This window comes from Trachurus japonicus, chromosome 10 (assembly GCF_045865225.1).
Source record: "Trachurus japonicus isolate A0001 chromosome 10, Traja_1.0".
Taxonomy (NCBI): domain Eukaryota; kingdom Metazoa; phylum Chordata; class Actinopteri; order Carangiformes; family Carangidae; genus Trachurus; species Trachurus japonicus.
Genome location: NC_140916.1, coordinates 15,585,186 through 15,608,666, shown reverse-complemented (window position 1 = coordinate 15,608,666; position 23,481 = coordinate 15,585,186). Strand labels below are relative to the sequence as shown.

At 42.6% G+C, this 23,481-nt stretch overlaps 1 protein-coding gene across 11 annotated transcripts in view; it reads left to right on the top strand.

Annotated features, from left to right (window-relative positions):
• The first annotated feature begins 2,706 nt into the window (after positions 1 to 2,706).
• atp11c (ATPase phospholipid transporting 11C (ATP11C blood group)) overlaps positions 2,707 to 23,481 on the top strand; it is a 43,692-nt gene continuing 22,917 nt past the window's right edge. For 8 of the 11 annotated variants that reach the window (XR_015036897.1, XM_085789506.1, XM_085789504.1 and 5 more), the window contains exons 1-3: positions 2,743 to 3,358; positions 19,713 to 19,832; positions 21,356 to 21,445. Coding sequence is in view for 10 of the 11 variants with exons in the window: in XM_085789506.1 (XP_085645632.1) it covers positions 3,332 to 3,358; positions 19,713 to 19,832; positions 21,356 to 21,445 (237 nt within the window). In the remaining variant the exon portion in view is untranslated. Of the gene's footprint in view, positions 3,359 to 19,712; positions 19,833 to 21,355; positions 21,446 to 23,481 lie in introns of all 11 variants that reach the window. The other 3 variants (XM_085789503.1, XM_085789511.1, XM_085789510.1) reach the window with 3 other exon arrangements.

Below are 23,481 nucleotides of genomic sequence, written 5' to 3'. Positions count from 1 at the left end.
ATACCTACATCAAACATCTTCAACTGCCTTTCTCACTATTTCACTGCCCTAATGAAATATTGATATAAAAATACATTCACTCCTTGGGCTGAAATAAATGGTAGAACAAAAATAATTGACCTGTAAAAATTCTCTAAAACAGCCATGAACTTAATAACATTTTGACAGCAAGTGGAGACACCAAGGTAATGGCACAACTATGAATCTGCAGATGATAAGTGAATAAGACATTTAGCCTACACATCTTAAAAGGATGAATTTCAGATATTTATCTATATGAATTATGATAACTGTAGTGTATGTCCTATACTCTACATTTACAGTTATGAAACTCTGACAAATATATTTCTGGCTGTGGTTTGATGGTGTGTAGATATTGTTCATTGAGTTGGCAACTTCCTGATTCACTGTGAAGTGCATGGCACACACTGAAACCATAGTTACTGTAACAAACAAGCAAACAAACAAACAAATAAAAACAAACAAACAGGATGACCCTTAAAAATGAGTGCATAACTTTAACAAAGTAAACAGCACTGTCTCTATGTAAAACTAACAGCGGGGCAGAAATCTTAATAAATAATCATTATGTCAGAGGTTATTTATTAAGGTTAAAAATCTTATGAGCAATTTATTTTCATTTTGCAACTCAAAAAAGACGTGAAACCTGCAGTTCCTGACGTCTTTCCGTCAAAGTTGAGGTGTAATAGTTTCCAGTGAACATTGAGCAAACACCACCAAACTATGCAATCATTCAGTTACAATGCCTTCATAGTTCACAGCATCAGAATCCTACTTACCTCAACATATTACACAAATACCTATCAAAATGTTCACTCTTACGCCACTTGCTTGTGTTACCAAAATGACCACCTATTTCCAGGAAGAGAGTCACTGATGGCGGGGGGGAGATGCAAAAACTGGCGTCACATGCAAATAACTGCTGGGGCAACTCATGCATTGACACACATAAATACAAATTAGGTTATGAACTACAAGAGGTTCAGATTTACAATTATGACCTCCATGGCCCAGAAGCCACAGTAAATAACTTGATTGTTTTGATTGCACTCATTGAATATTTTGATTATATGTATACAAATTTTTAATGAGAGATAAAAATCCAAATTGAATAATTGATGACTCCTGAGACCAAAATATTCTCATCATAACAAATTACCTTTGCATCATATTTTAGATCTAAATCTTCAAGAGTGCATGACTCTTAACCCCTGAAATATTTCAGTGTCATGCAATGGCCCATCACAAGTATTAAGAAACCTCACATAAGACACATTGTGCTTCCCTGTTTGTTGCGCCAGAAGATTTCTGCTTATTGTGCACCAATATGTCTCAGCTTCGACACAAGTTCACACGCATGTTCACAACACCAGCACATACATTAAACTCAGTCAGACTAGTGGTTAGTAATCGTTCATAACACAAATTAATACAAAATGTTTCAGTCTCACAAATCTCAGAAGTTATTCTCTCTGCTAATATAAAACTAGTGGTGAGAGTTGAGACCTCTACACTCTTGCATTTGAGAATTTTCAGAAGCGATATATTTTCCTGCCCCATGCCTTCCTTTCAACTTGTCAAGGGTTATTTCCTAAACAAAAAGACCACATGACATTTTTTTGCTGTGTTAACATTTCTACCAAGTGTTGGCAAGAAGCTGTGTTAGACCTTAGACCAGTGAGTCAGAAAGCAGCTAAAGGTCCCAGGGCAGGTCTCTGATGATGACAAATCCAAAAACAGCTGATGGGACATCTACCTTACAAATCAGGATAATCTAAATTCAATTTAATTCATGTCTTGAAGCTCATTTACATGAACTTACAGTTCTTTCACTCACTTTAATAATTTACTTTGAACATTGCAGCTGGCAGCCTATGTACATGTTAAAGATTGAAGTCCACCTGATGGACAAGCATGGCCTTTCAAAAACACACATAGGACGTTGCTTATTAGTAAACTAGGTAATATTCTGAAAGGCAAAGATTATGTTCCCGTCTAAAAAATGGATCTGCAAAAAATATTTTTGATATTGGCGAATAATTATAATTATAGTGGGCTTCTTTTTACAATATGGCTAATATTCATACAGTCTAGGCTAGGTTTATAGTGTATAATTATTTGTAGCCTTATATAGGCTATTCATATAACCTAGCCTATATAAGCCAAAAGTCACTTGTTGATAAGTAGTAAATTTACTCTCTGTTCCTGTATGTTCCCACAAAAGCTGCATCTTTTGCTTGTGCTGAGAAATTTGTAGGCTATAATATATAGCTATAGCTTTATTTCACAGACTCTTAAGTCCATCAAGACACAAACAAGGAAACATAGACAAACAATATAGACAGTACACAGTCTGTCCACACACAACCTAAAAACAGTACAGTTGTTTAGACCAGCATTTCCAAAACATGGAGGTGTATAATATGAAGCTAAAGTTTATAATCCATCTGTTGTTGAGGGCGGGCTGTCATTCAGGAAAAATCCCCTCTGCATCTTCTACCAAGAGAATGAATGAATTCACACCAGGCTTCTATTCAATTCTCAATAATCCCTCAAGTGCAGTCTCAAACTGCAACCTCTGTCATGCTCCACTGTTTTATAGGACACGCAGGAGGAGAATATAGGAAATATTGTAGTTCGCAGTTTGACCACATTACCCACAATGCAATGTGAGCGAAAGCCGCCGCACCTTCGCCGGGTGGAGCTTGTGAACGTGGGTTTGTGGGTTGGTGCTGCTGCTGCTGCCGCCGCTGCTGCTGGAGTGTAAATTGTTTGACAGGGAGGCGAAGGGACCTGTGTGCACGGGCGCCGGGAAGAGGAGGAGGAAGTTTTTCCAAAAGGTGTCGGTGCGCAGTTTTCCAAGTGAAGGCGAAGGCAGACCTCCTTGAGAGCGACAAATGATTTGTACGAGTCTCAGCAACAGGGCGCAGAGCGAAATGCCAGGGACTGTTTCAGCCGTGAGCGAAGGGAAGCGCGACTAGTAGCCAGCCACACCGCAACGCGGAAAATATTCAGGGGAGAGAGAATGCGAATGGTGCGAAGAAGATACCGAAACCAAACAAAATGGACACGATGTAGCGTCGCTGCGGTATTTCATATAGCTAGAACTAACGTTAGAGTAGAGAATAGATAGCTAAAGGAGCTAGCAGGTTAACTAACATACATGTAAAGTCAGCCCCTGCCCCCCCCACCCCTCCACCACACACACCTCTTCTTCCCTCTCCGAGAAACTGAAGCAGAGCCTGGAGGCGTCTGTTGAATCAGAAGAGTTCATCAGCGTTGTGAAATCAGAGAAGATTTTAAAAAGAAGATGCTACGGAGAAGACTGAACCGTTTGGTATGTGTGCTTGGCAACAACAACTACACACACACAGACACAGACACACATACATACATTCACACACTGTTAGCTTATGACATCCAGCTACTCTTGCTAGCTTTTTTTTTTTTTTTTTTTTTTTAAACGGCTGTGATTCTACCGTTAGAGAATGTGGGTCTGGGATTTCCAGCAATTTCCTCGTAGCAGTTTTAATTGCCCGGGGAACTGCCCGTTGGCGACAAACTGTTACTTCACTCTGCCTGACAACACGAAACAGCTGTTAGTCCTCCTCACTTCTATCGTGGCTGTTGTTGGTGGTGGGTCAGTTAGCTGCTAACTGCTAATAACTAAGTTCTTCTTGGCCAGCCAGGAAGTCACGACAGATGACCAGAAGAGTCATTAAAACTCCACGCTCAGCTGTCAGGGCTTGTTTTTACTGTAGGAGGAGGTCTGCTGTGTGTGGACCGTGTGACCTCAACTAATCTGTTCATCACATGGGTAGAAAACACAGCTGTAAAACTAACAAACCCACCTGTCACTGGCTGTGTTTTTCCTGTTCTCCCAAATCTACCTCCTAAAGTTGACAGGGACATGTGGACGCATCACCTTGGCCTCTCACTCAGAGCTTATAACAGTAGGGCAAAGATTCAACAATTAATCAATTAAAGGGATCAGGAGATTAATTGCAGATGAAGATAATAACCAGTTGACAGTTTCTAATTGTGCTGCTGTTGCATTATTCTCTAATGTTGCTGTATATCCAGTCACTGGTTCTGTTCAGCAGAAGAAGTTGGTGTTATGCCAACATGAACTGCTTTGCCATCATATTTCTCAATTGGTCAATTTAATGCTTTACCCTTTTAAAGTTCATCCATTGGTTTCATTGCCCTTCATACATTAATCAGTCATGAGTGAGCTGGTTGAAAGTGGAGTTACTCTCCGCAAGGCCAGGTTTATAAATGCTAAACTGCCTTGACTGCCTCTTTATCATCCTCTTATGCGCCAGTAACCTGTTGTCACCAGTGGGTTGAATCCCCCACAGGCTATCTGAGCAGTATAGATACCGACTGTGAATAAGGAGAAGCAATATAATAATTATAGTGCCTGACCCCCCTCCTGGTCTCTCTAAGTGTTGCCAGGTCAGCTGATTTTCCTGCTTCTGGAGAGGATTGCTGCTGTAATTTCTCCTCGGTGTGAGCTGTAAATAATATTTTGTGCGAAGCAGCCAGCCACACTGTCACTGATGCACACAGTGCTGTTATCTTCTGCTCTGGCTCTCTGCCTCCTGATTCACACCACCCTCCCCTTGCCCATGGGAGGTGCATGTGCATCATGAAGACTGCAAAAAGAGAGAGAGTGACTGCAAAAGACACAGAAGGAGGCTTTCGTGTTTCTCACTTGACTCTCTCCCACTATGATGATGCACTGTGCCACTAAACCCTGAGTGTGTCTTTGGAAAATCATTAAAGATGGCTGAGGGAATGAGTTGGGGCTGGGCTTTTCATCGGGGGTTGTAATGCTCTGACAAGAATGCAAAATCACACGGTTGCCTTTGATGTTCGTTCAAGCCCTTGAAGGCAGCAGTGTGATGAGTGAGAGGTGGAGCCTGGTGGAAATTTGATAGTATTCATTGTGGGAGCCCCTGCCTTGACTGCAAGCAGAACAGCCACCACATATAAACACAGCATCACCCAGGCTGCACCTCAGTACCAGGGATGTGCACGATTAGTCGACTAAATAATTAAGTGATGCTATACCCAAACCAGTCAGCACCAGAAATACTAGTTGATTGTACTAATAATTCATATTTTAGTAATGCACAATGCAGGTTAACTGTTATGTTTAAGATATTATGCAGCTGCCCACCACTGGCCCTGGCAGATGGCAGCCCCCCCCCCCTTTCTCCCCAGGCTAATGCCCAGATGTTGCAAAGCTGCAAGGTGGAAAGAAGGACAGGAATCTCATAAAACTGCAGTTTGCCAGTATTTTGATCTTGCAAATAAAAAAAAAAAGTAAGGCTGGTTCAGATTTAACTGGCTCGACACAGAGAAATGCCTAAGCGCATTAAGAGCAGCCATGTGAACGTTAACCTTCACCCCAAAATGGCTGTTGGTGGTAGCCTTGGCAACGTTAGCAACATGGGCAAACTCATATGACCTTTTTTCACCTGCAAATCCTTGGATCATCCTGATTAATGTGCAATTAAACTTTGATGTTTTTCACAAAGTTAACTGTTTCATGGTTGCAATATGCGGCAGATTGTGATATGACATGATATTTCAGTTGGAATAGACATTTTTGCATTTCATTTTCTCTGAAAAAAATGTAAAAACATTGACTGTAGTTTTTGCTGTGGCCTTTGCCAAACAAGCATGTTCTTTCAAGCCGGGAGAATTTGATTAATAGTCCACCACAGTGCTACAAGCCCACAGTGGATGTTGCGCTTGTAACATACCGGTATGTTTAAATGCAGCACTGCCTGTTGGGGTTATGTAAGCAAAAGCTGCACGATGCTTAAATATTGTTAAGTTCAGTTACATCTGAAAACATGCTCCAAACAAATCATGGTGAAGGGATCCTAGCTTAGAGGTTTTTTGCCAGTGGTTAGATTCTGACTCATGAGCTCTCTACTGATGTAACATTTGAAAAGTTTATTCCCCTGCCGTGGAACATGTTTGATGCTTTAAGCTTTGTTTTTCTTTTGGCCTGGTTTATCTTTGAAGTACACCGTTTGAGGCGAAGATTGGATTCCAAGTGGGTGGGGGTTCCCCATTTAACTCTCTGTCATAGTAATTCAGTTGTGTTTTATGGCCTGCGTAGTGAAGTCTAAAATATTTTCTGCCTCTGCTCCGGGTACAGCATCACTACGGTCCTCTCTCTCTCTCTCTCTCTCTCTCTCAGTAGGGCTTCCCCCTCCCTCTCTTTCTCCTCTCCATCTCTCTTCAGTCTGTCCCACCCTCTGCAGGCTGACGCTCTGTGGCCTGCCGCTGTTAGATGAGTCTCTACTTGATTGTGACCCAAGCGCTAGTAAAACAGACCCTCACCTGGAGGGAATTGTTCTGTGTGAGGGGTGTTGAGGGATTGCATGTGAAATGCATTTGGAAACCTCGGGGCGCTGCAAACCTGTTTCACAGGTCAGCTGAAGGCAAGTGTGATTGTGAGGTTTGCATACACAAACATGTGTAAACCTGTGCCCGGCTGACCAGCACAACTAAGTGCAGGCAGCGTTGACATGTACACAGAGCACACACGATATGCACACAAAGGGAATTTTCCTGTTAAAGTAAACACAAGGTCAGACTTAATGGTTTTTTGTTTTTCAGAAATTGGAGAAGAGTTTTTTTTAGTGACTGCTCCACATTTTAGTACCTCCATCTGATCTTCAAGTATTGGGTCAATGTATACGACAATATGCAGAATACTGCGGGTGTGTTTTCTGTGTTACATTCAGGTCAGTCTCGCTTTTACATTTCCAACCAGTCAGTGAAACCTGTCGGAAGCGCATTTGGGGCTTTTATTACCTTAACTTTTCACAGGAAATAATTTATGGATCTTGATGGAAAAAAAATACATACATTTTTGTGTTGGTGTTGACATCTAAATGTTTGTACAAGATCCAGGCAACAATATGAACCTAGGGGGAGAACATGTTTGGGCTTGGTGGAGCTGTGCGCTCTACTAGGAGCCGTTCTGGTTAACTAATGAGACACCACAGTCCCCAAACACAGTCGTCACTCTTGGGTGAGCAGTTAGGGTAAGGGTGCGTCTGCAGGCCACACACCATACAAGGCACTCAGGGCCATTTGATTTATCAGGCCTGTTTGATTAGGAGAGATGCGTATTGATTAGAGCCGTGCTCTGTTTTGCCGCCATTAGTCTTGCAACCGTGAAGTGGCTGGCGAACAGAATTGCTTACGCTGATTTCTTTTCCTTCCTCCCTCTCTCTCTCTTTCTCTCTCTCCGTCTGGTCTCCTGCTCTGTGCCCAGTAAATGGCACCACCAGCCAAAGGAGCTCATCTGCAACACACAGCAAGGATGATAAATATATTTAGCGTGGCTGTGGGGATAGCAGGGGGATGAAATACAGTGAGGGAGGCCAGAAAGTCCTGCGTGACTCAAACCTGAGAAACGAGTGAAACCAGGGGATGGACCTGTAGCCTCTTTGCACCTCTCCATCTCCCTCTCCACCTAATGGACACTCTCTATCAGGCTTCCTGTAGCGGTTAACATCGGAGTGGGCGGTTCAGGATGGATACAGGGGGACCACGGATGGCTTTTTGTGGCAATTTTCCACTTCCTTTTAAAAGCTATGTTGAATTCTCAGTTTGTACCTCTGAATAATTCAGGTTGCCTCATTTATTTTGAATTCTCCTCACATTGCTCCTCCCTTTCCGGACCCATGTATCCTTGCCAGGCTAGTGGCACTCAAAATGCATCCTTGTCATCCATATATGTATAAAGGCTCACCCAGATATTTTTCTCTGCCATGCTCCAGCTCTAGCATTACTCAGAGCATTCGCAGTGAGATGTGAAGAGAATGCTGAGATGTGTGTGCGGGGGGATGAATTTTTTTTTTTTTTTTTTTCACTCTCTGTGTCTGAAGCACAGAGAGGAAGAGAAGAGACGGCAGCATCTGTGATGTTTTTCGTCATCCCAGTTTTTCATTGTCACCTGAAATGATAGGGTACTCGCTGACACAGAGAGAAGAGGAGCAGCAAAGTCCACGTGAGGATTTAATGAACGCTGAAAGACATACGAACGTGCGCACAGCCCACGCATGCTCGCACGAACACCTAGGTTAAGCAACAGCCTACAATGATTATCTCCACTGTAAATTCCCAGCTAGGCAGCAGGCAGTATCGCTCAGTCCCAGGGAGAAAAATGAGTCTTTTTAATGTGGTCACAGTTCAGTGGGAGGAAATGCTGGGTGGAAAAAAAAAACCCTGTACTCAAATCAAACATGCACCCTGAGCAGAGGAAGGAAAGAGCCACATTGATTTTTGTCATTAGTCTTGTTGCCCTCCTATGCAGTGTCTAAGGATAATTAATTGAATAGCAATTACAGTCAGTGTAGCTGGTACATGATTAAAGATAACAACATCAGCTGAGATGGAGATTTTTTTTTTTAAAGCTTGTCAGCAATGGGGTGTACTGTAAATGCCTTTTTGTTGGTGTTGCATGGCTTTTTTCCAGACATGGTGAAGGGGCATGGGGAGGGGGGTAAAAACAATTGTTGTGTTGTGCAGTTTGGTTAAGTTACAACCCATATGCTCCATGGAACAAACAGCTGGATCGAGCACCCTCATCTGAGTAGCTGAATCTGGTGATTTGTATCAAACACACACACAAAAACAGAATAGACGGAGTATGTGCACTTGGCTGGAAAAACCATACTCCATTTATGGCCACACCACTTTAAATTCTCTTTAATTATAGATTAAAGTGTGACTAGGCTGCAGCTCGAAATGCGCTCACTTTTCCTAGTCTTGAGACACAAAGTGTGTGTTGGGGGTTTTCTCCATAAGAAGCCGAGGAAATAATGCACTTTTGTCATTTCTCTCCAGGACTTACTGAGGTAATTTGCCTACAGGATGGCTACGGGGACAAAGTTCAAGCTTGAGAAGGAGCTACAACAACATGTAATCTTAAATCCAAAACCAAAGACTCCATAATTGACTGCCCTGTGACTGTAAACCAGTTAAAATATAACTTGCCCAGCGAATGTAAAACCTGTCCTCAGGGTTGTCTTGTGAAGTTTCTACTTGTGTAGTATTTGTAAGGCTTTGTTTCAAGGAAAGGACTGCCTCAGTTACTGTATGTGAATGACCTCCCGACCGCTTGTCAGCAATGTGTGACTTGCTCATGCGTTTCCTGTTAAAACGTCTGTTGCCCTTTTTCTTTTTTTCTTTTAGTCACCACGTCTTTTTTTTCCCTCTTCTCTGGTGGTGCAGTTGACTCGTCATGGTGCTAATAGTCCTGTTACCCAAGACTTGCGTAGTTTCTATTCACATGAACAGAAACCAGTGAGCAGTTCATTCTTCAGTTTTGAGGAATTCCTTAAATCAAATGGCTAAACTACCTAGTCACAGCATATCTAAGTGTCAGTTTTTCGACGTCTCGCGTCAGAGGGTGTCAGTCGATCACATGTGTTGCAAAAAGTATGTAGCACACGCATCTGTGGCTTTTTGAAGCAGCCGAATGATTGAGGAAGCAGCTCCCAGTGCGAGGTCTAGATGAGTTTTCCCCTCCTCCCCATTGTCGAGGGACCCAGCGTAATGTAGGCCAGTACCAGCCCATGGTACAGTACGCTCTGTGTCTTGTACAGCTGCAGGGATGCTAGTAGAACAATGAGCCTTTGCCTATCCACAACAGCTCCTTAGGATCAGCCCATCAGTTCAAGTTGGACTGTTACCACTCTGTGAGGCTATACATCAGTGTGAGCAAACAGAGGAGGACACAGGACAGAGGAGAGGGTGGCCTCTGATTGGGCTCTGTAGACTATGCCACAGGCCAAGTGTTGGTGAATCCATGATGGAGGTAACTCCTGTTATCGTTTGACTATGAACTAATGACTCGGCTTTTCCTTGTTATGGTAGCCTTTTGTGTAATATTGTTGTTAATGAATATTGATGTGGGGGTTTTTAGAGAGAAACCCCTTTTGTTTTGAGATGTATAGCATTGTGGCCCAGTCCATTCAACTGTCAACATATTATTTTAAAGTGCGACACAGTACGTGGAAATCGCAACAATAGGAAGTCTGACAACAATGTCAACAGTAAGTTGTGCAGTTCCTCTCTTACCAGTCCAGAATGGTTGTTATGTTTCCAAATGTATACTTTTTTTTTTTTTTTTACATTTTCTTCCCCACTGGGATGATATTCAACAAATTGTCATTTATTTTCTAAGTTATTTAACCATAAGTTAATCAGAGCCTCCTCTCTACACCTTTTTAATAATAATATTTTTTTTATTATGCCAACGTTTTGGTTATAGAAACCTTCTTTGACGCCCTGACGAAGGTTTAACTGAAACGTTGGCATAATAAAAAAAATTTGCAAGTGAGGAAAAAGTGTGCAGGAGTTTCTTCACCAGCCCATGACACTCTTCTCCTCCGACGCACCTTTTGTCAACCAGTGTGCAAAAGTGTTTAAACTGACATTTTTTTTCATCGTTAAAAATTCTAAAAACTTGATGATAAATCTTGTCTATCTTATGCTCTAGTGTGCGCTGGAGCTTTTTTGAATTTTTACTGTGATTTATCCTGCACCAGCTGGCACCTAGAAGAAGCACTTAGTTGCTGTGCACGGGACATTTTTTCATTGATATTTAAATATATAGAGAAGGGAATATATCAAATAGTGTCATTTCTGACCAACAGATACAGTGTAAATAATGGGAGGAGATTTATCATTGCTTTCCTATGATCAGTGTGGTTTGAATAAGATGGTTAAATGAGACTGAATGAGTAATTATTTAGTAAGTCACTCACTTGTTGCTCAGGAAAAGGCCACAAAGATATGAATACTTCTAAAAGTCATTGTAGAACAGTCTTTTAATTCTGGTCTGAGGCCGACGCGTCTTTGTACTATATTTTCTTCAAAAGATATTGTGGCCCGTGTAAATTCTCTGCAGCTTCGACAATGAGCACTGGGATGTGTAATCAAAACTGAGAGAGTTACAATTAGTGAGATGGAGTGAGCATGCTGGGAGAGGACAGGCAAGTGGGCTGACAAGAAAGAGAAAGGGAGAATGAAAGAGAGGCGGGCGCCAGATAGAGTACCGCAGTGACTAACAGTGTTGACTCAATGCGTGCAACTTTCCCCTCGCATTCAGACATTCATCACTCAACTCTATTCAGGCTGCCATACAGGCAACTTTATGTTGCTGTTACTGCTGTCAACAACATTTCTTGAATCGTTTTACCGGGGGTTCGGCATCTGCTCCGACATTTATTCATTCCATTATTGTCATAACACCATTTGATGTTCAGGCCTATATTTACTTTAACGGCATACAGTATACCTTCCTTTAGGGCTCTCCTCTTATGGTTTCACTTCCTTGAGGAAATTCTGTGACTGTGCTAACAGACACCCAAGGTTGACCTGTGGGGAATCCATGTAAACTCAGAGCAACATCATAAAAGCCTGATTGGCTAGATAAGCTGCAGTTAAGTCGTTAAATATGATAAAGCACTGAGCTGCTCGCACACAGAGTCCACTCTTCTAGTACTAGTGACTGAGAAATTAGATTGAATGTCGGTTTTGTTCAGAGAATTACATGAAACGGATACTAAGGTCAAATGGGAACACGGGCTTAACAGCGAGTCTTGTCGTTCACAGCACACTGCAGAGTGTTATTAGTACACGAGCAGGATATAAAGAAGAGCAAGTATAGATCCCCGGTGCACTCTTCTTTTTTTCCACACAGCTCCCCTACACCTCATTAGATGTGTTTTAAGTAGATTTCCTAAGTGGATTTTTTTTAAGCATCCTGTACTGCCTGAGCTAGGTGTTTTGTCCTCTGTACCTCTGTAAAAGTTACAAAACCACAAGAGCAGACAGATCAGAACAAAGCTTAACCTCCTGTATCCTTTTGGGCTTATATTTTTCCTCCAATGTGCCTCAGCACTTTTGCCAGGAAAAAAAACGTTACAGCATTGATTTTATTTGACCACAAAATCTATTTGTCAGGGAAAATAATTCTGGCTGTGCCAGTGTCACACCTGCTGTCACCAGGCCCGTTTTCTTGCACACATCATGGAATCATCTATGTTTGCCGTTTGTTGAGAGACGCTTGTCAGATAAACTTAAAGCAAACATGCCTCGTCTGGCGTTGCACAGCTGTTGGAGCCAAGCTTCAGACAAACTTTGGTACCAGCTTAACAACTAAAAATGCAAGCGTCAGAAATACACTTTGCAGTCCTGAGAAGAACCATAACCAGCTACTGTGTGCTCTCTAACAGACTAGCGCGCCATAAATGGCAACATCTGGATTTGGCTCTGGAAAATATCCACTAGCTTCTGACATTTCACATAGACTTTTTTCTTAGATAGATATGTAAACAGGCATATGATTTATACATAGACAAAACAATAAGTGGAGTAATAAAGAAAACAAGCTGTAGAGTAGCTGACAGTGAAAATAATTGTCAGTTGCAGTGCTTGCCCATATTACCCTCACTTCCACCTTGCTCATGTTGCTCTTAGGCGAGGTAACTGAGATTATGTTTGACAGATTGGGTTGCACTGTGGTTGAAGCTCCGTACTCACCCACTCATCTCAGGATGTTCCCTCTGCCCAGCTTACATACATTAGAGGTGCTGACAGGTTTCCAGACTGAGATGATTCACTATCTTTCCAGGAGAGACGGGGCTTCACCTCGTGGTGCACTGGGGGATGACGAAACAACAGCAGTGAACTAAAACAACATTGTGTGACCACAGACTAGGGTTGGGCGGTATGACGGTATTATACCGTGTGACGGTATAAAATGTCTACCGGTAGAGATTTTGCAATACCGTTTATACCGGAGAAAGAGCAGATGTCTGCGGCATCTCTCTGAGTCACTGTAGTTAGACCGCCTCGACACACGGGGGAGCCGGCACTGCAGCAGACTGCTTGGCGTGGTTGCATGAGCACGACGAAGAAGAAACAGCTTTACCGTTACCGGAGTGATAACAGCCATGGCGGAGGCGGAGAGTGAAAGCAGAAGTGGGAGCATAATCCATGACAATACATCCATGAGTGGGGGAGCCACGAGGAAACGGAGGCAGCCCGACCCGCCCAACAAGACGGAAAAGTGAAAGTAATTCACTCCAGCCGTAATTTTTTTCGATCGATCAGCTGTGTTTACCGTTTCATGTGTCATAGTTCTGATGTTTAGACAGATGAATTAGACCTCTAACACATCCTAAAGTTTGACTTGTCAGAGTTTTTCAGAAGAGGAGTAAGTCAGGTTATAAGCGATGCTAATTTCTGTTAGCCCGTCTATGGTGTTTTACATTATACGTTAGCATTAAGCTAGCGGGCTTTTTATGCTTAGTTGTGACACTGGCTGTGTGTGTTTTAAACGTTATTTCAAACTATGTGGGTTTGATTGAACATCTTTGATGCTTAAATATATATTGCCGCTTAACATATTGCTTTACTCCTCTTTCTATGTGCCATTTTTACTGTAGGACAGGCTAGCCTAGGACACTGTTTATTATGGTCACTTCCGTCCCTCTCACCCACCGTTTTTCCGTCAGTTGTTGACATTTGAGCCCGTACTACCATAGACTGTAAAGGTTACTTACTACCTTAGGAACTCTAAAGTAACTTTTTTGATTTTCCCGGTTTGACCTGTTTGAACAGCCGTAGACAGCACAGACCGTAGGCATTTTTGTAAAATGCAAATTTGTGATGTTGTGATTTCTTTTTATATAATTGTACTAACTGGAGCAAGACTGCTCTGGCATTTTTCCTGTTTTTTTTTTTTTTAATTTTTAATAGAAATCCAAGTTAAAAAATAAAAGAGGAAAATGATCAAATGCAACAGTATGGTTATTTTAAGCACTTGAATTTACAGGGGGGAAAAAACATACCGTGATATATACCGTTACCGTGATATGAAATTACTCATACCGTGATATAAGATTTTGCTCATACCGCCCAACCCTACCACAGACACCTGTGTGGTGTTTTAAAAAAAAAGGAGACCATATTTATCCTGTTCTGGTTTCTGTACACTGGCTCGCAGTAAACTTTAGAATAGATTTTAAAGTCCTCCTCCTTACCTATAAAGCACTACAAGGCCAGGCAATGTCTTGAGGAACTTACAGTGCCCTATCACCCAAACAGGTCCTCCCAAAACGCAGGCTTGCTGGTCGTTCCTAGAGTCTCTAAAAGTAGTGTAGGAGGCGCAGTGGGTTTTGCCATCGGGCCCCACTTCTTTAGAATTAACTTCCAATCCAAGTGTGCGGGGCAAACACCCTCTCTATTTTCAAGAATAAACTTAAAAGCTTCCTTTTTAACAAAGTATATTGTTAGGGATCTAAGTATGGCGACTTTTCTTAATGTCTTCTTAAAATCGATTTGTTTTAATTTGGTTTTAACGCAGGTTAACTTTTATGATTGCTATTGTTTTAGTGTTTATCACGGTGTGTTATTATTACCTTTTGATCATTTTTTTTATTAATATTGTTTTTAAAGGGGACATATTATGAAAGTATCACTTTTTGAAGGCTCTCTAACATATATTTGGGTGTTTGTCTTGACTTTCAGCCACCAAAATGTGAGAATTGACAAAAGAATCTGTAATTGGCTCCCTAGATTGAAATCCAAGTGGTTTTATGAGCTGTTCCCTCAGTTGTCTTCGAAAGGAAAGGATTCAAATTTGCATAATACCACAACTACCTGGGACCGGTAGAGGGAGCGGGGCAAGCAGTGGTTCATTTGCCTTTAAAGGGACAGGCACTGAAACCAGCCGTTCTGAACAGGGCTGTTTTGAGCGGATGAAAAGAGCTGTGATGTTTGATCCTTGGGGTATTTTGACCAAATCAAGTCACAGATCTGTCTTTAAGACACCTGGGAACTATTTTAATTTGTGGAAAGGGGACATAATATGTCTCCTTTAATTGTTTGATGTTGTTTTGTTCAACTACCTTGAGATGCACTTTTTGTATGAAAGGTGCTATAATAAAATTATTATTATTATTAAGCTGCTGTGAACACTAGCTCTGCAAAAAGTATAAATAAGTGAAAATTTTCAGTTTTTGTAAGACTCGTAGCTGCTTGTCAATCGTGTTTACATAGAGGAATTATAATTCAGTCCACTACACAGCATCTCTAGGGCAACAGCACCAGCAATGACTCAACATCCCTCTGAATGTCAGCTACATTTAAAAATCATACAAACTTACAATTTTAAAACATCCACCAACATTTTCAGCACAACCTTGGTGAACTTGGGAGTGACTGCTGTGATGGATTGTATCACGCTGTACAGGGACTTGTAATTTTTGAGTTACCCAGCACGCCCGCTCCGATAACAGCCCGCAGATTGTGACAAAGCAGGATAGTTGGTGAATAGTGAGATGGTGCGACAGGACGCCGTGTCATCAGACCCGTGTCATCATTGGGAGTTTGGCAGTGGCTGAATGCAGTCTTACATTCCTCCCCGCTCTCTGTAGAGCACCTTCCCACCTCCTCCCCCCACCCCCCTTGTCCCACACTGTGCTCATTTCACAATGTGTGCATAACTTAATTTAGAGCATAATTTAATGTAAAGTTTCAGGCATACTCAATTCTCTAATGCACCATTTATTTCTGACTTAGCAATTAAATCTCTGCTCAATTGAGCACTGGATGTTTGCTTTATTGATCTCCATCCAGGTTTTGAAGCTGATGCTTTTATATCAAGGATGAAGCTACTTTGGTATTGACATACTGGCGCTTGACTCTTGGCCACTTTTACTTTACTAGCTAACATCATTGGCACTGAATGGCTTTGCTTGACCTTTGACAATGAGGCAAAGATAATGCAATCAGTTCCATTTTTTACTTACGTTAACATTTCTTGCGTGGCCTTTAGCTCACTATTTTGGAGATGAGCATTGCGACCACGTAAGTCCTCAAAAATGAAGCGGGGCCCGTGGTCTGACCCTCATTATATTTTACAGTGAATCCGCCACTAAATAAATGGCCGTTCAATAGTTCTTTCTTATCTTTAACACCCTGGGGCCATGGGCTACTTCCTCATTTTATATGGAATCTCATTTTCAGCTTGAATAATGCGTGTGTAGGTGCCAACATTTCTTTTTGAGAATCATCACAGAGAACCAGAGCCTCCTTTATGTAAGCTGCCATACGGCTTTTGAGCAACAGCGCCAGCTGAGTTTATACAAACATTAGAGGCTGTTTATTTCATAGGCCTGCAACCTTGAAACTGTGCATTATTGCGGCTCTTGTATGCATAATCAATCCTAAAGAGATGGGCACAAGTGAACTGGCACTAGTGGAAGTCAGCCAACTAATACTGTTGACTGTCTGACCTGTAATTCTGAAGTACAAGCCAGAGCCCTTTGCGAGTCCTTTGACTCGATGCTAATTTGGTTTGTAAATTGTTCCTTGCTTGCATTTTATGTTTTGTCTGCGCAGCCCTTTGTACGTAATTGCTTTTTTTGGTCCCATATTATTGTTTGCGGGATTGTATGCTGGGAACGCTGCTATTACATTTGTAAATGGCATGTTTCAGAGTACACAGAGGAAGAATAACTTCCAGACACACTGCATTCAAATAAACGAACAATGGCAGTCCATGGGGGTGTTCTTGGCGTACTCCTCCTCCTGAGGGCTGGTTAGTGTTTGAAATAGAAAACCTGGATGTGTTTGTGTCCTTGGATCCTGTTGTACTTCCTTTCTCTCACATTTTTTTTCATACTCCCACTCTTTCCCTCTCTTCCTTTCATCCTCTGGCAGCCAGGTCCGTCCGGTTGTGCCGAAGGAGTGTCAGTGTGTGCCACGCGGGTAGGGGATGGTAGATTTGACAGCCACACTGAGGTGTGAACATAGCTGCTCATGCATAAGGGAGCATTATGTAAGCCTGTTGGCTCCCCTCTCTAGTCAGGACTGGAGAGATGATGGTAAATATTTCAGAATTTAGGCGAATAATTTGGCCTTTATTTTGTGTTATTAGACCTTTAATTAGAAGAACATTATTATGGGAACTTGAGTTATGTAATTTGTTTTTGTCCCCACATGCATATGAATGAGGCCTCCAAATGTTTTAGGCTATTCTTTGATCTAACCTCTTGTCAGGAGCAGACTTGGGGCAGCTTGCTGTCCAGGTGGCTGTAATTCACACATTCCCTGGCACTGGTCCAGGGTCAGATGTTCATGGTTCTGTGTCCCCTCAACAAACATGTTGCTGGCCTTTATATTAGATAAAGCAGATCCTCTGCCTGCAGAGCCTTAATAATTTACAGACGCTGCCCAACACGCACTTGAGCCAACACAACTTTATTTAAAAACTGTTGGGTAGGCTCCTCGCTTTGACAATGTTTGTGACTGTCAGGGGAGAAAAGATTAAATCATTTGGTAATTTGGGGAAATGTTTCATGGTGAAACTGATCTCATTAACCAAAAACAAAAAAAAACGATAAACAAAGACTTGCATACATTTTGACAGTGAACCAAATTAGTATTGTAGTACAGTGCATCCTGCAGAGAACAGCACATTGCAAGATGCAGCTTGTTTCTAGCCTAGAAATCTGGACGCACCCTAGCGGCAGCAAATATATTTGCTCCGTAGGTGGGTCTAGAAACGAGCCATAGGAACTTTTTGAGTCTCGAACACCGTTTGTGTTCACCAATCAGAGCGCTCTATCTGTTTAGAGAGTCGTTGGGCGGGCTTAACGCCATGACGACATACATTTTAATTGGCTTGTCAGGCTAACGTCATCCTGCTCTTTGCTCTGATTAGTCGTAGCGCTACCCTATTGCTTGCAGAGGCAGTTTGAAAGACAGCCTTCATCCCGCCCCCCTGGATTGAGCCGAGGTCTACCGGTCGTTGCCAGACTATACATTTTAATGATATAGTCTGGCTTGTCAGGCTAGCTTGTTTCAACACCAATGCCCAAATATGTAGTCATCTATTTTCTCATTGGAAGAAAAGTAAAGATTCAATTGAAAGACAGTTACTTATTAATTAGCAACACCATAAGAAAGACCTCATACACTTGATTTGGTACAGTAACATCTGAAGAATGGTTATTGATTGATCTGTGAGTTCACCACTGAAGAAGGTCCTCATCCATAGTGAGATGAGGAACACACTTGAGGATAAGGAACAAACGTGAATGGCTGATCCAGTCTACTGGCTCTGTTGCTATCATGGCCCACCAGCGCTTGTGGATGTCCACCTCAAGCGTCAGGCTTCCTCTTGTGTGGTGTCAGGAGGGAAATTGAGGCCACTGAGCGAACAGCACGTATGCCAAGTTTTCTCGGCTTTGTCAAGACAGAAAAAAATGGTGTGTGCCTGTGTGCAGCTGTGGGTTTGGATGTATAAACTTCTTTAGTGACAGTGAGTCATCGTGGTCCTGCTGCACTACACGCATATAATAGAGCAGTCTTGGCATTGATATTGACTTCATTAAAAAGCCAGATAACACTGAATCTCATTTCTTCACCGCTGTTACTGTAAAGCTGCAGCAATACAGCTTGATAACCTTTTGCAGAAACATTTAATTAAACATTTCACAAACCTAAAAAGAACGTTGAATCTATGAATTCATGTCCCCGCTTATAGTTGAGCAGCGACGTATCGTAGCCCCGGGTTACGTCACACAGAAGAATGAACCCAGTCACTTGCACACAGTGCGGGGAAGGGATTTTTAAATTCAAGATGGAAAAGTGAAACAATTAATTACCCCCAAAAGAGGAACTGAGGTTACAGCCTCAGGTTAGCTCACTCGCAGAAAAATGAACCCAGTCACTTCCACACAGTGCGTGAAACGGCTTTTAAATTAAAGACGGAAAAGGGAGACGATTAATCACAGCGATCTCTTGCCTTGTTTTCTTTCCTCTGTACCTTTTGTTGCGTCATCACTTGTGCCATTGTTTTTGGGATTTACATAAGGAGAGCTCCTGTAAAGTTATGACAATGACCCAGCTTCCCGTTGCTGGCTTTGTGATTCACCCCATCTACCTTGTATGGAAGAGGAATGCGCAGCGCAGGCCACTTCAGGGAATGTGGTGTGTCTTTTGTCTCCTGGCCTGATTGCTGAAGTGTCTTCTTCAAGTGTGTGTGCATATACATAATTTGTATGTGTGTGTGTGTGTGTGTGTGTGTGTGCGCGCTCATCAACGTAGCTCAGCTGTTCAAATCTGAGCACAGCATTTTTCTTCTGTCAGGCCACATTCTCTGCCAGTTTATCATCGATGAGTGGCCACCTGGGGGAGAAGAAATTAAGTTATAGTTCCTGCACAATCGCCATTTCGGCGCGCTGACCCTTGTCATACTTTTCTTTGTCCCCACTATGAGTTATTGGCTTGTGCTCAACAGTTTTCCAGCAGAGTGCTTTTCAAGACTTTTTAATTTTCTGCACCACAGTAGAAAATCTAATCTTTTAATTCTTGACCTGAGCGGAATGCAGGCCTTCGACGCCTGGAAACAAAACCCTTTGTGATCGTTGTGTATTTGGTGGTGGTGCAAATTTTTGGCTTACATTCGAGTTATTTTTCTTACATGATGCACATTTTGGTTGAATTTGTCAGATGTGTCCTCTGATGTTTAATCACCCAGAGTCACTAACATTTGTTTTCTGTCATTTCACTTCCTACTTATCTCTCTCTCCATCTTTCACCCCACCCCTCTGCTGTTTCCTCCTTTTTAGTTTGGCGGTGATGAGAGAAGAGTTGACAGTAGGACTATCTATGTCGGCCATCAGTCAGGCTCCACCAATGAGGCTATCATCCCACCCAAGTTCTGTGATAACAGGATTGTGTCCTCCAAGGTAAGACAAGCGCATGTCGGGGCTTCAGTCTGGCTGTATACCGAGAGGAAATTCTTATACCTCCGTTGGTTTCTCAGCTCCTCTGTGTATTACTTTCCAGTGCCTTCAGGCATTTTCCCGCTCTTATCTAACACTTGGAATGCAAAATGAACTCTTGAACGATCCTGAGCATTCCCGTGTCTTCCTCTCCTCATCCCTCCTCCCGCTGTCTCTCCACACGCTTGCCTCTGCTCCCCCAACGGAAGGCGATTATTTTTCTGTCAGGGGAGCAGTGGCTGTGGCAGTGAAATACATGGGTGCTATTAATATACTGGCAGGGTGGGCAATTCACTCTTTCCCCCCCTCTGATAGACCCCCTCCTCACCCTCTCCATCTTTGTCCAAACCCTCCCCCACCCTCCCACCCCCCAGTCCTGTGTCAGTGGCCGGCTCAGGCAGGTGCTGTGCGGTTGGCTTACTGATATGAAGGGTCAAAGTGACAGGTAGGGGGAAGCAGTGTGAGAGCGGGGGGGGGGCAGTAGGATTTATAGTGGTGCAGAGGGTCCCAGTGAGGAAGGGCCAATCAATGGGCTCCTGCCAGTATGTCAGGGTAAACAGTCTTTAATTACCCCGGCTGTAGTGTTTATGCTCCTCCATGCCTCCGCCCTCCATCATCCTGTTGCTTTTTGCACTCTGCTATGACCAGTCTCCGCCTCTCCTCCCTCTGCTCTTGTTGCTGCTTGCACCAACACTTTCAGCCCCCCTCGCCGCCCCCACCCCCCCTTTTCTCATTACTTTCACTCTCTTTTCTCTCTGGCTAAAATGAGATGGGCCATTCTGCTGCCTCTGCATTTCAACGCTCTTCCCCATGCAGACATTCCCCTTCATAAATTGCACCTTATTGCTGTTTCTGTGCGAATGCGTGTGTCTCAAGCGTGCATGCATTGCACGCGTATGTATTATTTGTGTTTTTCACCCTTGTGCTTTGTTTTTGCGATACAAAGTTACTAACGGTGTTGTTGTTGAGCCGGCTCTCAGGGATTTAAGCCGATAAAAGTGTTACCTCAGCCCTGATGGTATCAGCAGGTACAGCTGAGGAAACCCACAGAAACCATCACCAGCCTTGATAAGTTCATCTCTGCATTCAAGGGTAGCCAAATGAAGGAGATAAATCGCTAATCTGAATCAGTAGAATACCTGTGGTCCCCTAAGGGCCAACTCCCTAGGCAGTGGAACAGAGACTCCAGGCTCTTGAAGTTGCCTTTGCTCTTCCCTTTCCAAAGCTCAGTCAGGATACACGTATGCAAGTCTGTGAATATTGAATGCCTCTAATCTCTCTCCCCCTGCCAAGCCTTTCTTTAACCTCCCTAAGTTTGCCTGAAAAAAAGGAACAGGGACAGTCATGCAGGAAAATTATGCAACCAAAAGCAGTCCACACAGACTGTACAGTAATAGCAGTTTCTGTGACTTACATGCGTGTTTTCTCACTTACATGCGTGTTTTCTCACTTACATGCGTGTTTTCTCTTTCATCCCTTTCTCACAGTATACAGTTTGGAACTTTCTACCAAAGAACCTGTTTGAACAGTTTAGAAGAATTGCCAATTTCTACTTCCTTATCATCTTCCTGGTGCAGGTAAGGCCATGCTCTGACACTGTTCCAAACCAAACAAAGATAACAGGTTTGGTTTTCACTGGTAAATAATAAATTCACAGATGTCTGTTTTGTCTGTGACTTTGGCCTGAAGGCCTGAGCTGTGTGTGTGTGTGTGTGTGTGTGTGTGTACATGCTTAATTCTTGAGAGATGGACGACATAGTGTTTCACTGCAGGCCAATTGATTGTTTAACATTTTGTAATTCAGCTGTCTTACATGGATATTCAGGTGCAGGTGTAATAAGTGAATTAAATGACAAATTCAAAGGGGCACTTAGACACACATGCATATACTGGTGTGTGTGTGTGTGTGTGTGTGTATGTGTATATATATATATATATATAGATTAAAGGAAGCTAATTCCATTGTGATGTAGTCAAGATTAGTCATGAACATACATTAATCCCACCTACCACACATGGTTACATTCAGATTAAATATGTACATTGATAAATATATGCTGATTAATGGGGATTTTTTGAAAGGCTATTTGCACCTGGAGTGGATAGAGTTTATTTATTTAAAAAAAATCCAATAGTTTGGGGCAATCTCAAAGGAGATGCAGAATACACTCACATTTTTTCTTTAATAAGCATGTCCTTTAATTTATCATCATCATTTATTCTTATTGCTTCTGTCAAAGAAAAGAAAGAAAACTACCTCAGCATATTTTTGTTGGTCTTATATGGTGATGTTGAAATTCCCTTTGTGTGTCTGTCATTGTTAGTTTGTGTTGTGTGTGCCTGCCTTATCCTCATAAGTGGAAACTGTAAGCTGGTGCTGACTAAAGTGCATTGACTGGCATCCTTATTCCCCTGCTCTGTGCTCTTAAGTGACCTCTCTCCTCTCCTCTCCTCTCCTCTCCTCTCCTCTCCTCTCCTCTCCTCTCCTCTCCTCTCCTCTCCTCTCCTCTCCGGCTGATTTGGAGCAGAGAACAAAAAAAAGAAAGAAGATTTGTTGTTTACATCTGCTCTTGCTCTTCTATCATCTCCTTCTCCATCCCTTTTCTCTGATCCATGAAGATGGAAACTATCTCTCGTTTTAGCAGTAACATAAACTATGGTGGCAAACAGCCCTCTAGCGTAAACAGTTGCTGGTTTTGGACCTGCTCAGGAGGGATGTGCTCTCTCTTGTCGCATACTGACTGAATGAGCTCAAAGAGTGAGTGCTCCCAGAAGCAGAGCGCTGTACCTAACTGAGAAATATCGCTGTGCAGCTGTCACAGAGTTACTCCATTATTCTCAAGCTAATAGCGGATCAATTTCAGTGTTTATTTATCCTCCCCCTTGTTTCCACCTGTATTTGAAGTTGTCACGCCAGACTTTATTCTCTGCTTTGCTTGAACTCTACATTATCCTCATCTAATGGATATAGCTGCTGCATTTCGTGCAGTTGTGAGCTAACGTGTGAAATGATTGAGCTAATGCAGCACACTCACGTGGGAGTAAACCACCAAGCATTTTAGCATCACTCACACAAACTGCCTATTTCTGTTTAGTACGCGCAAGGATTATCAGTGTGGGATGTGCGCAGTGTGGAATGTTTGTTTGTCTGTGAATACGTTACATGTATGTGTATGTGCCTGCGCATGTGATGTGACTCAGTGGGTGTCCTGGGTTTGCTGATGGTGTTTACCCAAGCTGCAGTGTGGTTGGCGTTTCTCCACTAATCCAGCCTCTCTTGAGGGGCTCCTTATCCTAACCACTCAGTTTTCCCATGCAGCCTGTTATTATGTCAGAGTGAAGATGAGAGAGAGAGAGAGAGAGAGAGGGAGAGAGAGAGAGAAAACAGGTACACAGACTGTGTACATGCATTTCGCCCTTGCCTTTCACATACAGAAATAAACGTTCTCACTTCCCCTTAGAGTTATCATGCAAATGCTCTACCGACAACTAAATGCTGCGAATTGTCTAAAACGGTCCCACCCTCCTTTTGTCTCCATCTTTGTCATTTGTTCTCATTCTTTCTGTCTTTCTTTCTCCCTTTGTCTCCCACTTTTCCTCCCCATCTCTCTGC